This window comes from Glossina fuscipes, unplaced genomic scaffold (genome assembly GCF_014805625.2).
Source record: "Glossina fuscipes isolate IAEA_lab_2018 unplaced genomic scaffold, Yale_Gfus_2 116412, whole genome shotgun sequence".
NCBI classification, from domain to species: Eukaryota; Metazoa; Arthropoda; class Insecta; order Diptera; family Glossinidae; genus Glossina; species Glossina fuscipes.
In genome coordinates this window covers 1,794-14,667 of record NW_024006059.1, presented here as the reverse complement: position 1 = coordinate 14,667, position 12,874 = coordinate 1,794, and the positions used below count along the sequence as shown (strand labels likewise).

General features: G+C 36.1%; 2 protein-coding genes across 2 annotated transcripts; both read right to left on the bottom strand.

The window, feature by feature from the left end:
* Window positions 1-4: 4 nt before the first annotated feature.
* On the bottom strand, window positions 5-4,361 carry LOC119644408 (neprilysin-11-like; the record flags this gene model as incomplete). The annotated part of the gene is made up of 6 exons (XM_038043955.1): window positions 4,181-4,361; window positions 1,934-2,090; window positions 1,771-1,868; window positions 1,139-1,703; window positions 803-1,076; window positions 5-710 (listed from the first exon to the last, which is right to left on the bottom strand). Coding segments are annotated over exons 1-6 (1,882 nt in total), but the record flags the coding sequence as incomplete, so codon positions are not given.
* Window positions 4,362-6,275: 1,914 nt separating this feature from the next.
* Window positions 6,276-11,928, bottom strand: LOC119644409 (protein spaetzle-like). The gene is made up of 5 exons (XM_038043956.1): window positions 11,689-11,928; window positions 7,942-8,130; window positions 7,526-7,772; window positions 7,106-7,460; window positions 6,276-7,049 (listed from the first exon to the last, which is right to left on the bottom strand). The coding sequence occupies exons 3-5, from the start codon at window positions 7,713-7,715 to the stop codon at window positions 6,872-6,874; spliced, it is 723 nt and encodes a 240-aa protein (XP_037899884.1). The 5' UTR covers window positions 7,716-7,772; window positions 7,942-8,130; window positions 11,689-11,928; the 3' UTR covers window positions 6,276-6,871.
* Window positions 11,929-12,874: the final 946 nt, after the last annotated feature.

The window sequence follows — 12,874 nt, the reverse complement described above, 5'->3', positions numbered from 1 at the left end:
ACACCGACCATATTTTCCAAATGCGTGCTAGCATTGACGGTGACCCCCTCGTAATAGGCATTTAATGCCGTGGCGTTGGTAATCCAATCGGGATAGCCAATGAAACTTTGCATTCCCGCAGACTTTTTTAAAGTCTCGCGTTTCGTTGGCTCATCCATCCACGACGTGGAGCGCACCAAATCGTTAAATGCCTGTCGAATGTTCTCTAGCATGCGACGTACATTTGGCAATTTGTGACGCGTGAAGTTATCGTCTACCAATGCATAACTCACCGCCATACCCATGAGACTGTTAACGCCATGAGTGCAATATAGCGAACGTGGTGAGCTGCTTTCCGTGCCTATAACAACACTAAGATATTCCGCATGTAGCAGACGCATTTCACTGGTGGTATGCAGGATTAACTCTTCCACAGCGCTAAGCCATATATAAAACTCTAAATGCTCACTCGGTATAGACGCAACATATTCAATCATTGTTTGCAAATATTGTATATCAGCCTGACTGGTAATGATTTGCAAGTGGGAGACATTGAATTTATTGATATTATTATCACTAATCATCCATTGCAGATAATTGCGCCAAATGGGCAACGTTTGCGGAGCAATTAATTTGTCGGTTTGATTTTGCAACTCATTGACCGTAACATAAACAATATCATCGATGGGATTTTTAGAACTTTTTGTAGAATTTTCAACTGCATCTTTTAACTAATGAATGATAAATTGATAAATTAATAAATTGATAAATTGATTCAATTTGGAAACTTTATCAAAATAAAAAGGTTTTCTTTTCTAAGTACTTTATAAATTCTTCTGGCCACCTTAATGGCGTTCAGTGTGATCGCAGCCGCCTGTTGATGGATTTCATCCGAATCGATATCGGGATCCAGATACGATATATAAAGATCCATGATTTTTTTAACATAAACAATATACGCCTCTAGACCTGTTGAAGTTTGCTTGCTGGCCGCTTCAACTTCTTCGTCCCATTTCTCGACATCGTCGTTATCCGCCTCAAAGAATATTGTTTTTCTCCGGATTTTATGTAAAATTTTATGCGCGTCGTCATTATTGCTATTACAATGAGAAATAGAAGATGATATCAGTCACGCTAAAGGAGATTCCTAAGCACTTACAAAGGCAGTGCTGTATCGATTTCCGGCGTACCAAAGGCTATTCGTTTAATTGTTCGATTCAGCGGATCCGGAAGTATATCAAAACCAATTATTAAATCCATTCCCAAATATTTCTTAATCAACACCAGCGATTTTAACCAATCGAACTTTGGACTTTGGTCGCTATCCTCCGTTCCCAAAGTTAAATTAAATCCCCTAGGTATCAAAGGTAATTGAAATTGCTTAAGGAAATACACTAAAGGTTCCATGTCACGTTCATCTAATAGCTTAGTATCCATGCAACCTTTAAACATTAGCTTCGCTTTGCTAACAGTCGCCGGTTCATTGTCGGTTGCATTTTGCTGCAAAAATCTTCTTAATTGACGCATTATTTTCGCCTGAGCCTCTCGAAACCAATCGTTCGATGTCACTGAATCGGGTCGTGGATGTTCGTCGGCCCATCGTCCGCATGTAAATTGATAAAAGTCTTCACAAGGGTCAGTCTTTTCGTCCATTGAGTAAATAAGGCTTGCCGCTGCACGAAGGCATTCTTTCGAACGACATAAGCTATTAATCGATTGTTTGTCTAGAAGTGCAGAAAGAGCTTAACGAAGCATCAACACATTCTCGAGCCTCAATTCAAGCAAACTTACTCAAAAAAACACTTAATATTATTATTATTATTAATAAAAGTATTAGCAATAGAATGAGTAAAACCAACAGCACCTTATGATAATATTTTCGTCGAAATCTGAAATTAAGCAAGCAAACCCACTTTAATTAAAGGAAAAAGAAAGCAAGAAAGTTCTTCCTCACTTTGATTGCACGCCTATTAGGTTATTAGTTTGATGACTGATGATTGATGGCAAAGCTTTGGAACTGCCATTGGCGCCTCCCTGGTCATTGCCGTCAATTCCGGTAAATCCACGCGCAGGATTGTGGCCAGAATTGACAGAACAAACACTAAGATTATCTGAAAATAATTAAAGCGCAGGCGTTGTAGTCGATAAGCAGTACTTATCCTCAGAAGTTCTCTACAATCGACAAAATACGCGAAAGATATTTGCTTACAGCTGCTTACAGGGAAATTGAAGCATCATCCACCAAAGCTTATAGGGAATTGAAAATTCTTATCAAAATCGGAAGAAGCGTAAGATTGAAAACATTTTGAAGTGACCCAATGTTTTATATCCAGTGAGTAAAAGTCCGCTAGATATTAGACGGGGAAGAACTCATATTGAAAATGTAGCTATGGACTTGCATTGATATTTGGAGTGTCCTAGCCTACTGCTCTCCCCTATCTACTTTCGAATGCTGCTTCTTTTACTATGAATCTTTATAATTTAATTTACCAATGTATGTCTCAATCTAAGTCATCTTAGCAAAATATGCGGACAAGCGTGTTTTTCGGGAAGGTGTGAAGCAATAGCCTTTGCCGCTGTGCAATCGGCAACAATGCTAAATGGAGGAAAGGCGACTACATGAACCTTACATGCTGTACAGAGACCACATTCATGCGAATTCTATACCATTACGATCATTGCTTCTTAAGCTGTTACCCTAATGCATTCTCTTCACATCAATTAATTGGATTAAGGATTAACTCGTAGGGTTACTTGCGTTTTTATGTAAAGAATGCATTAAGCCTTTCAGAAAAATTTATGATAATTTTTGTTCATCCCTTTAATGCTCAGCTTGGAGCGATGAATATTTAATCGCACACATGCCCATAACGTGGTTATGCTTTTCATTTATTTTCATACTCATACTCTTCGCACAGGCTAGACGGTAGGTAACCTAAAGCTATGCCATTGTAATTTGTTTTCCTTGAACGTTTGGCTTGACCGGCAAAGCCGTACACGCATTAGATTGTGATCACAACATGTGTCATTTGTTTGTTGTATCTTATCACTGACATAATGCTCACATGTTCTAGAACATTATTTCATACATTTTCTTTTTATATCAATTAAGTTCATTGAACTCGTTGTCACCGTTATATGTCAATAACATATACACATGTGTTTGCATTGCGTGCTTTAAATAATTTTGAAATGACAGAATAAACTGAACTTTGATAAAAAAAAAATATATATAAACTGTTTAAATATCTTTAATACTTAATTAAATGCGGTTTTATGTAATTAAACGCAGACTCTCGTTTATGCTACAAATCAGTTGAATTATAGCAACATCGGCATTGCTAAGCAGCGAAGTTCCTAAAGATTAAGACAGTTTCGATTATGTCCTTGAATAGATGGTAAGCCTAACGTGAAAGGAGATTCTGTACAACAGATCATAAAAGATAAAACCGATTTCGTCGACAACATTTTCACTACAATGTGTTTGCAAGTCACCCTAAAATGAACTATGAAAATTTAATAGATTTCATATCCTAAAGTCAGCGCTATTGACATCCAGTATCATTGTCCTTAACAAGATTACAATTTAAGTCACAGTACAGTTATTTTACTGAGAAGTGAGATCGGAATATATGCCCTATCACTAATGGACTCCTCTACTTAGTGATATTTTCTAGTAATCGTGTGAAAAGGTTTGCTCAAATTCGCCAAAAGGATTCGCTAAGTAAGTATTAATCTTATTATTGCTGGTTATGCCAAAGAAATACATTCTTGAACTGAAGCAACCTATCGCCTCTTGTAAGAAATATCAATTTACATGACATCGTTCGCGTTAATTGAAAAACTAAAGAGTCACTCTTTCTGCGATACCTTCTAAATTGGCGAAAGTTAACACTGGCTTGATAGGTGTAGTGACTAACACACACCGGCCGATACATTTATTTTTTGTCTGATTCCCTTTCTCCTCAGCTACGATGGACTAAGTATTCAATGTTCAAGGACTCTGGAACCTTTCAATGCAAGTAAAAGAAGCCTGGCTGGTTAAACTCTAAACGTTTCTCTAACGCAAACGCTTCTCAAGGCCGCTTCAACATGAAAGTAGGAAAATTTGCCCTATGTCCTTATCGGAATGTTTGGCTTATCTCACTAAATTATATACCAACCTGCAGACATTGTTGTTTTTCTTCGTTGATTTTCTTACCATCTATACTTGAGCGACGGCTGCGGTTAATTATAAATCCATTTGTTGTCCAAATGCGAATTGAACGGTATGTTGAATCCATGGCCTACAAATTTAAATATGTTGTTCTACATACTCCTTCTCACGGCACGGATTCTCAAAGACATGCATAACAATAGTTAGTTCTTTTTGGCTTTATTTGCACAAGCACTCCCTCATCGTCAGTAAAGTTTTGCATTCAGGAAAATTACTTTTCTACTTTTACGTTTACGAAAACAAATACTTTTTCAATAAAAGTTCAAATCTTTTTTTTTAATTTTTTTTTTTATTTATTTATAACATATTACTCAGCTCTCGCATAATGAACAGTTTTACGGTATATTTCTTGCAAAACTATACGCTTAGCACTTAATTTCAACTAAAATTCTTGACGATAAAAAACAAAAAATGAAGGAAAATGAGACATGAGTATCCTTACGAAAGCGTTTGCTCACTATTACCATATGCCGGTGAATTAAATCAGTTCGCTTAACTGCACGAACTTTTTATAAAATTTTTTGCCACATTAAGTCTAACGATTGTGTGGCCTTCACACTGTGACGACAACAGCACAAGCTATTCATTCTATAGCAATATTAGTAAAATTCTAGTATAATTTTATTTTAGCAGACACCAGCCACCAGCCGCAACACGCAAAACCATTTCATTATCTATTTCAAAGGTAGCCCCGCTACTATTTAGTTATTTCGTGAATGCCCGCAGGAAGAATATTTACAAAGCAACCGACCGCTAATAAATACTTTTTGTGACACATTAAAATTTATATTCAAGTTTGGAATGAAAAAAATATACATCTCAAAACCACCTGTTTAAGTTCCATATTCCATAATAAGTAAGTAGTAAACTCGTGTTCATTCCTTTTCAACTTAACGCGAGTGCGAGTAAACAACAACAACAACGTAACCGTGCTACGAGTTAAAGTCGACAATAAACATTTTTGTAGAGTTAATTTTATTGATTTTATTGTGGCAGGAATGATAGAAAACTGAGTCAACAAAAGTCAAACAGATAATGACCTAAAAGCATACCATGCAAACTAAAGTAAAAAATTTCATTTCATTTTTCTCTTCTCCTTTAAAGCATGCTCGATTTAACGCGTTACATGTAACTAGTGCGATTGTAAATATATTGAAATACTTATGAATATTTAAAAAATTTTCTATTCACTTAATGAAATGCTAATCTAGTCAAGTGTTCGTATCAACAAGAACTTCGTTTTCAATATTATTCCGAATACACGATCGATCTGTGCAAATGAATATTTTGACTTGATATTCGTAATAAATGAATGATTGCTAACAGATGACTCTTATCGCCGAAGTTTGACACTTTCGCAGGCGATAACTGCCTTTAGTGGTTCCGCCAGACATCTCTCTGCTTTATAGTTTACTACTTTACAACTGGCGACTGAGTCATGTAGTCAACCTCAAGGCGTCGAGACTACCGCTATTACATCCATTATATAACATATCTCAATTTTAAAATGAATGACCATGGAAGTCCTTGAAATGAACCTTGGAAATACCTTTCACACCCACATAGAGTCCATATACACAGTTAGTTTCTTAGAGAAATCGAACGAATCATATAATGGCGCAAGTAAAGGAGAGCACGAATCATTAATGTTTAAATTGATTTTTAATGACGAAGCAATATTGTCATTTTTTATGGACAGTTTTCGGTCCGACGTGATTGATGGTTGGGTTAAAAAATAAAATTTACAGATAAATGTTTTTCTATGTTACCAAGTTTTTATAAAGCAGTGGTAGGGATGAATTTTTCATGCGAGTGTTTCTTCAATTTTCGCTACGACTTCTCTCAATCGGTAATAGAATTAAAAAAAAAAGCCGCAATTGCTCTTAAGAACCTTTACGCAAATTGTCGCCATTTCCTTGTCATTTCATAAGTGCGGGTACGAGTACAGGTAGCGATTCGAATGCTTGGGCATGATTTAAAGCGCACTAATACAGGTGAAATCCTATTCTAGTTGATATTTACTTATACTTACACGCATTGTTGCATTTAATCAATCAAAATCAATAATGGACTTTGGCAAGTTGGAGTCTCAGCAAACGATATGTGACCCTTCTAAGAACAGATTTGTTATAATCCGGCCAAAGTGAGTCAGTCTCGCGCGTTCAAATGGAAATCAGAAATACGATATCTTCTCTTGCATGAATTGCAGAATTCGCTTAGCGAAGAGACCGAAAGTCATGCCGAACTGTCTTTTCAAAAACTTCCCGTTAGTCTAACTGTACGCAAGTCAGCATAATACAAATGTGTTATCGGAAAGATTGAGTTCTGATTGTTCCGTCACCTAACACAATCAAAACAAAATAAACCAAAAACTATTCACAAAAATTTTGCACTCAAAAAAAGTGTAGGGATTATGGGTGGAAAATCGCTATCGATAGCAAAATAGTAAATAGGCCAAATGGAAACCGCAGGGTATACATGCGTTCTATTTTTATATTTTTAAATTTTAGCTTCTAATAATACAAATTCTCTATAAAGCACTTATATATAATCACAATGAAGGTAGTTAGTTGTTGAGTTCTTATTGGGATTATTCGGTCCCGTAATAATTTCGTTTATCTATTTTAACTATTTAGAACAAAGGGATTATCCATACACGGTTCCATCAGGTATTTGTCAATTTTTTGTTTGGGTTATGACGCACTTACAACAGGAGGGCATTTTGAAATGATCGGTGATCACTTTTCCCTCAGGCGTTAACGCCACCAGAGACCGAAAAATGAAGTTTTGCTTACAAGTGGCGTAATAGCCTTTGGGTAGGCTTAACATTGAGTTGCATTGGGAGCCTTCGTTTCTGCAAATAATATAAAATGTGAGAAAGCAGGCATTTTTTTTACTTTGGATACCTACTCGCACTCTTCTATGCGTATTCCTTGCTTAAAATTCGAATCATTCACTATGTAACTCCAATTTGAATTTTTGCTTTCGGCTGCCTCCGGATAAATGACCTTCTCGCGACTCCTGCATAAGAATTCCTCAAATGGCTCAATATCTATGTGTGGCATAATCCTTTGCGGCACTTCTATGTCTTCCCCAAAGAACAGTTCGACATTGGGAAACTCACGTTTCAATATATCCTCTAGATGTCCCAATTTCGGGTAATTGCGTACTTTAGTGCAAAATGTTTTGCCTTGTTCCAAGCACTCGTTAACATCAACTGAAAACGGGCTTTCTTTGTTCGGCCCATTCGCAGGAAATAAAACCGCTAAAACATTTAAAATTACTATAAGACCCAGTGTTGCAAAGATACATTAGAATGGAAAAGCTTACGGCTGTCACGGTTTCTGGTATAAGCAGGAATTAAATCCGTATTTGCGGTAGGCTGTAATGGTAGAAATGTGTCATAGGCAAAACTTAATTTTCCATCGGGATTTCTTTGCACTTTGAATATATTCATTAAATTGGATGTAAATGGATCTGTCGTCGGTCGTGCTAATGGCTTTGGCTGATCCCCATGCATTATTTCGCGATATGAATTGAAACGTGCTTCAGAGTTACTAACAATTATCGAAGATCCCTAAACAAGACAACAAAATATTTGAGATAAGAAGCGCACATAAAGTACGAAGAAAAAGAACGCAGGTGCAACGTAACCATGCAATCCGCAAACATACGCAAGCACATGCAAGTAACCACTCATCCAATCAGTCGTTATTCATTCAAAGAGAGATTTTCCCAAGACTTACACTGAATGAACTTGAATGCGGTTCGGAGGATAAATTAAATACTTTTCTAATCGCCGCATCGATTTCATCGGGCGATATATGTCGTCGATGGCGCTCGTGAGGATATGTGCGCGACAATTGTGGATTTCTTGTTCGCAATTCTTCTTCGCCATTGTCTTTGGTGGATGTTTCGTCCGTATCACAATTTATCTGAATATGAAATACACACAAGCAGGACAAAAATGAATGAGTACAACATACAATGACATAATTACAGCAGAATGTTGGATGATTGATTTCATGAGAACGTATGAACGAATTACAAGAATAGGTAAACAATGCAACATGAATAAATTGAATTGCGATGAGCAAAGCAAACTCCTCGTCTACCACAAAGCTAATCGCAAGAAATTAATTTGATAAACTCATTTATTTTCTGGAAAAAGAAAATTGGCTTTAACGGAAACTTTTAACATCCACCATAGATTAGTTCATATATAAATATATAAATAACCATGGATGGTACACTGGTAACCAACATCAAGCTATCTATTGCTTAACCTGTCCGTGATCCCTTCAATATAGCACAAGGAAAGGCAGGTCTAGTTCTAATGTGCATTTATTCATTTGATTATGGGGTCGGATGAATTGTGGCCCAAACATTGAGCATAATGCTCTGAAAAGTTATCATTTGCTTATATTATGCATGGAAATATTCTGGGTTGCTTGTGTCCGTTGGGAATTTATGCGACGAATAGAAAATCCAGTCAGAAAATTGATTCATTGGAATTTTGAGTGACAAAAAAAAGTGCATATAAAAAAGTCCTGAAGTGTCTGAAGCTGCGGCAAAGGCTATTCCACGTGCACTCATTCTTCTGGGCGTTGATCAGAAAACTAATCTACAAAAGTGCTGCTAACATGTGAGAGGTCTAGTGAAAGCAAAAGAAGTTCTAAAAAGTGCAATTTGTAGCCAAAGACAAGTGGACATAGAGATGTGGTGGACAGATGTGGTATTGCAGCCATAGAATAACAGACCAAAAGGACAAGAGTCAAGGCTAGTACAAGAGTTACATGTTCGCTCCATGCATATATCCAAAGCAAATCAATTTGCATTGATGTACGCAAGGAGCAATCGAGATTAGGAGGAATACTGCGTAGATACGTGAGGATTGGTTAAGGTCTTGGCTAAGGATTGGAAGCAAATGTTAGGTAATTAACATTTCGTCCTTGACCTATTTAATATTATGCAAACCGCAGAAGCATGCATGCGTTTTGCTTTTACATATCTTATCTGTCTTTAAGATTAATTTACGAACAATCAATAGATTACACATACTATTATACAAAGCTATAAACACAAAATTGGGAAGATATAGTAAGAAAGCAAGCGCACTACGGCACTTGTAGTTTTTAATCGTATCCCATATTCACAAGAGATATTAGAAATTTTTTAAAAAGTGCTACAAAATGTATTTATTTTTACTTTTCCATTACTTGTGTAAATCACACTAATCACGTCGCGACATATTGATCGAATATTTCATTCAGTGTCAATTCAGTGATGTTTCTCATCGAAAGGCAAAACTGTTTTCACAATATAATGCAACCCTAGTGCCTACAATTGATAGGAGACAACATTTTGAGATAACTAATTAATAAGTTTTGATTGGAACCGGATCATTCAACAAAAAATGTTGAAAGCTACTAATAGCTAAGCATCGTTCTTAAGATGCTTTACTTAGTTTCGATTGCTGTTTATGAAAAAAAAAGAAGAAGAAATAAATGAATAGAAGTACTTTTACCACAAATTAATTCAAGTACTACATGCATTTGTTATTTCAAATAAAATGAAGATTTTATGGAAATAAAATCACAAAATTTGAAATTAATTGTAAAATGTAAAGGCGTAGTGCCGGTATATCTTTAAATTTGTAGAGAAAACCATTTATTTTCGTTGCTTTAATGAAAAAGTCGCGTGAAGAGTCGCTTAGTGCGTTTTATTTACCAGCGCCATTATACGCCAGTGTACCCTGGCTTTCCTTCAAGTAGGTGGAAATGAGTAAGCAAAGTTGGAAACTTGCACAGCTACGAGAAAGTTCCGCGTATCGATTCTAGTTTATGTTAGTGAAAATGTTGGAATTTTCCAACTGTAACCGTTTTTTTAAGTGGGAATAAACCCAAGTTATTTGTATTCATAAGTAGTAAGTCGTCACCTGTAAACATGTGAAGGTTCCCTCTTCGCCACTTAAACGGTGCTATTTAATACCCACGATGAACGAAAGTTAATTTACATGTGAAATGAGGTTAAGGAAAAAAAAAAATGCATACTACACGAGAGAATTCTATCAAAGAATTTAAACCTAAAAAGTCTAATTAAGATAAATCTCTCATCGAATTTTCTGAAAACTATGCACTGACTAACTAACTAACGTCTGTGAATGAAAACACGAAACGAAATTTAGTTTTTTTCTTTTTTATACAGATATCATATAATAATACAAAAGCAAAAGCTCTATAAAGCATTTATTTATAATCACAATGAAGGTAGTTAGTTGTTGGGTTCTTATTGGACATATTCAATCCCGTAATAATTTCGTTTATCTATTTTAACTGCATATGAGACAACGGGGTTATCCGTGCACGATTCCATTTACGATTGGTCAATTTTTGATTGATTTTACGACGCATTTACAACAGGAGGGCATTTTGAAATGATCGCTGATCAGCTTCCCGTCAGGTGTTAATGCGACCAGAGAACGGAAAATGAAGTTTTGCTTGCAAGTGGCATAATAGTCTTTGGGTAAACTTAACATTGAATTACACTGAGAGCCCTCGTTTCTACAATAATAGAATAATAGAATAGAAAATGTAGAAAAGCAAGCACCTTTTTTTACTTTGGATACCTACTCGCATTCTTCTATGCGTATTCCTTGCTTAAAGTTCGGATTGTTTACTATGTAACTCCAATTTGAACTTTCGCTTTCGGCCGCCTCCGGATAGATAATCTTTTCGTGACTTTTACATAAGGAATCCTCAAAAGGAACATTCATGCGTTGAGTAATATTGTCGGGCACATCTTTATCCACGCCAAAGAACAACTCGACATTGGGGAATTCACGTTTCAATATATTCTCCAAATGTCCCAATTTCGGGTAATTGCGTATTTTAGTGCAAAATGTTTTACCCTGTTCCAAGCATTCGGTAACATCGACCGAAAAGCGACTTTTCTTGTTCGGCTCGTCGGTAGGAAAGGAAATCGCTAAAACGTTTAAAGATACCATGAAATCCAAAATGGGCAAAGATACAATGAAATGGCAAAGCTTACGGGTGTCACGATTTCTGGTGTAAGCAGCGTTTAAATCCGTACTTGCGGTAGGCTGTAATGGTAGAAATTTGTCATAGGCAAAACTTAATTTTCCATCGGGATTTCTTTGCACTTTGAATATATTCATTAAATTGGAAGTAAATGGATCTGTCGTCGATCGTGCTAATGGTTTCGATTGATCCTCATGCATTATTTCGCGATATGAATTGAAACGTGCTTCAGATTTACTAACAATTACCGAGGAGCCCTAAACAAGAAACCAATGCAATACAACAAAACATTGAATATACAAATCACAAACACATAAAGTGCAAAAAAGAAAAACGCAAGCACAACACACATTCATGCAATTCGCAAACATAATAAGCAAGCACATCATGCAAGTAATCACTCATTCACTCAATCAGTCATTCATGCAAAGGGAGGCGTTACGAAAAACTTACGCTGAATGAGCTTAAGTGCGGTTCAGATGTCAATATAAATACATTCTTAATTCTTGCATCGACCTCGGCGGGAGACAATTGCAGATCTTTTGTTTTGAATTCTTCTTTGTCATCGTATTTGGCTTCGGGTAGTCTATATAAATTGTCCGGTCTATAATGATTTGAGTCTATATAAGATGAGCGTCCATTTCTAGCCAATGCTTCCTCATTATCACAATTTATCTGAAGATGAGAAATACACACGATCAGGTCGAATACCAAAAAGTGTAAAACATATAATCACACAATGTTTGTTAGATGTAATGAATGAATGATTTTACGAGATCGCACTACGTCGATAAACTATATTCGTATTGATGAACGCAGCAGAAGAGGTGAAGAATTTCTTTTAAGAATGGTTGTGGGCTCGGAAATCCCTTTGAGTAATATATCCAAAGGAGTTCAAGCAAAAAATTGAATTCGAACTCGATCGATGGAAAACAAAAATTGTTCATTTGTATATGCAAGAGAAAAAAAATCGCTTTAAGGCATACGATGTATAAAACGATGAACGTCGGAAAGACTGAGGGAAGAAAAGGACATATGGAGATGGTCGCAGCCTGGTAAGTGTCATGCTTTTACAGACTAAGCAACGCTCTATCGCATTGCTATTCGAATATGCGAACCTCGAAGCGGATAAGGGCGGTCCAACGATCGTCACACTAAACGTTGTTTAGTATGGTAAGCGACATTGGGTTTTAGCTAATCCAAGTCTCGCCTTGTAGTGCTCTGCTTACTAAACTAAATGAATCAACAACTAAGTGATTTCTAAATGTATCGTAAATTCGCGCTACACTGACCATATATTTAATCTAAGATGACGAATACTTACTTAATTCTTCGCGTTTGGCGACCCCTTTAGGAATTTTAGCCAAATTTCACACTAATTAAGACAACAAATATGAATAGCTTTTGATACCTGGCCACAAATAAAATAAATAATTTATTATATCTCAATTGACTTGCGGTGGGTATAAAAACTATAAATACATACAACGATGACTGACGCATCTTTTTCATGTTTTGAAAATAACAACAGCGTTTTGCACCTTATAGACGATGATTGTTTTCTTATGAATTTCGGCAAATTATTGATTTTACTTAACATATGTGAATAAAAGAAACTGACCGTACTTAACAAAACAAG

Bases quoted from the DNA above. Each gene is read 5' to 3' on its own strand.
- LOC119644409 (XM_038043956.1), bottom strand. From the start codon at position 7,715: ATGCATGGGGATCAGCCAAAGCCATTAGCACGACCGACGACAGATCCA. The intron at 7,461-7,525 runs GTAAGCTTTTCC...TAAATGTTTTAG, and splicing joins TACCAGAAACCGTGACAGCC to CGGTTTTATTTCCTGCGAAT. The intron at 7,050-7,105 runs GTAGGTATCCAA...TATTATTTGCAG, and splicing joins ATACGCATAGAAGAGTGCGA to AAACGAAGGCTCCCAATGCA.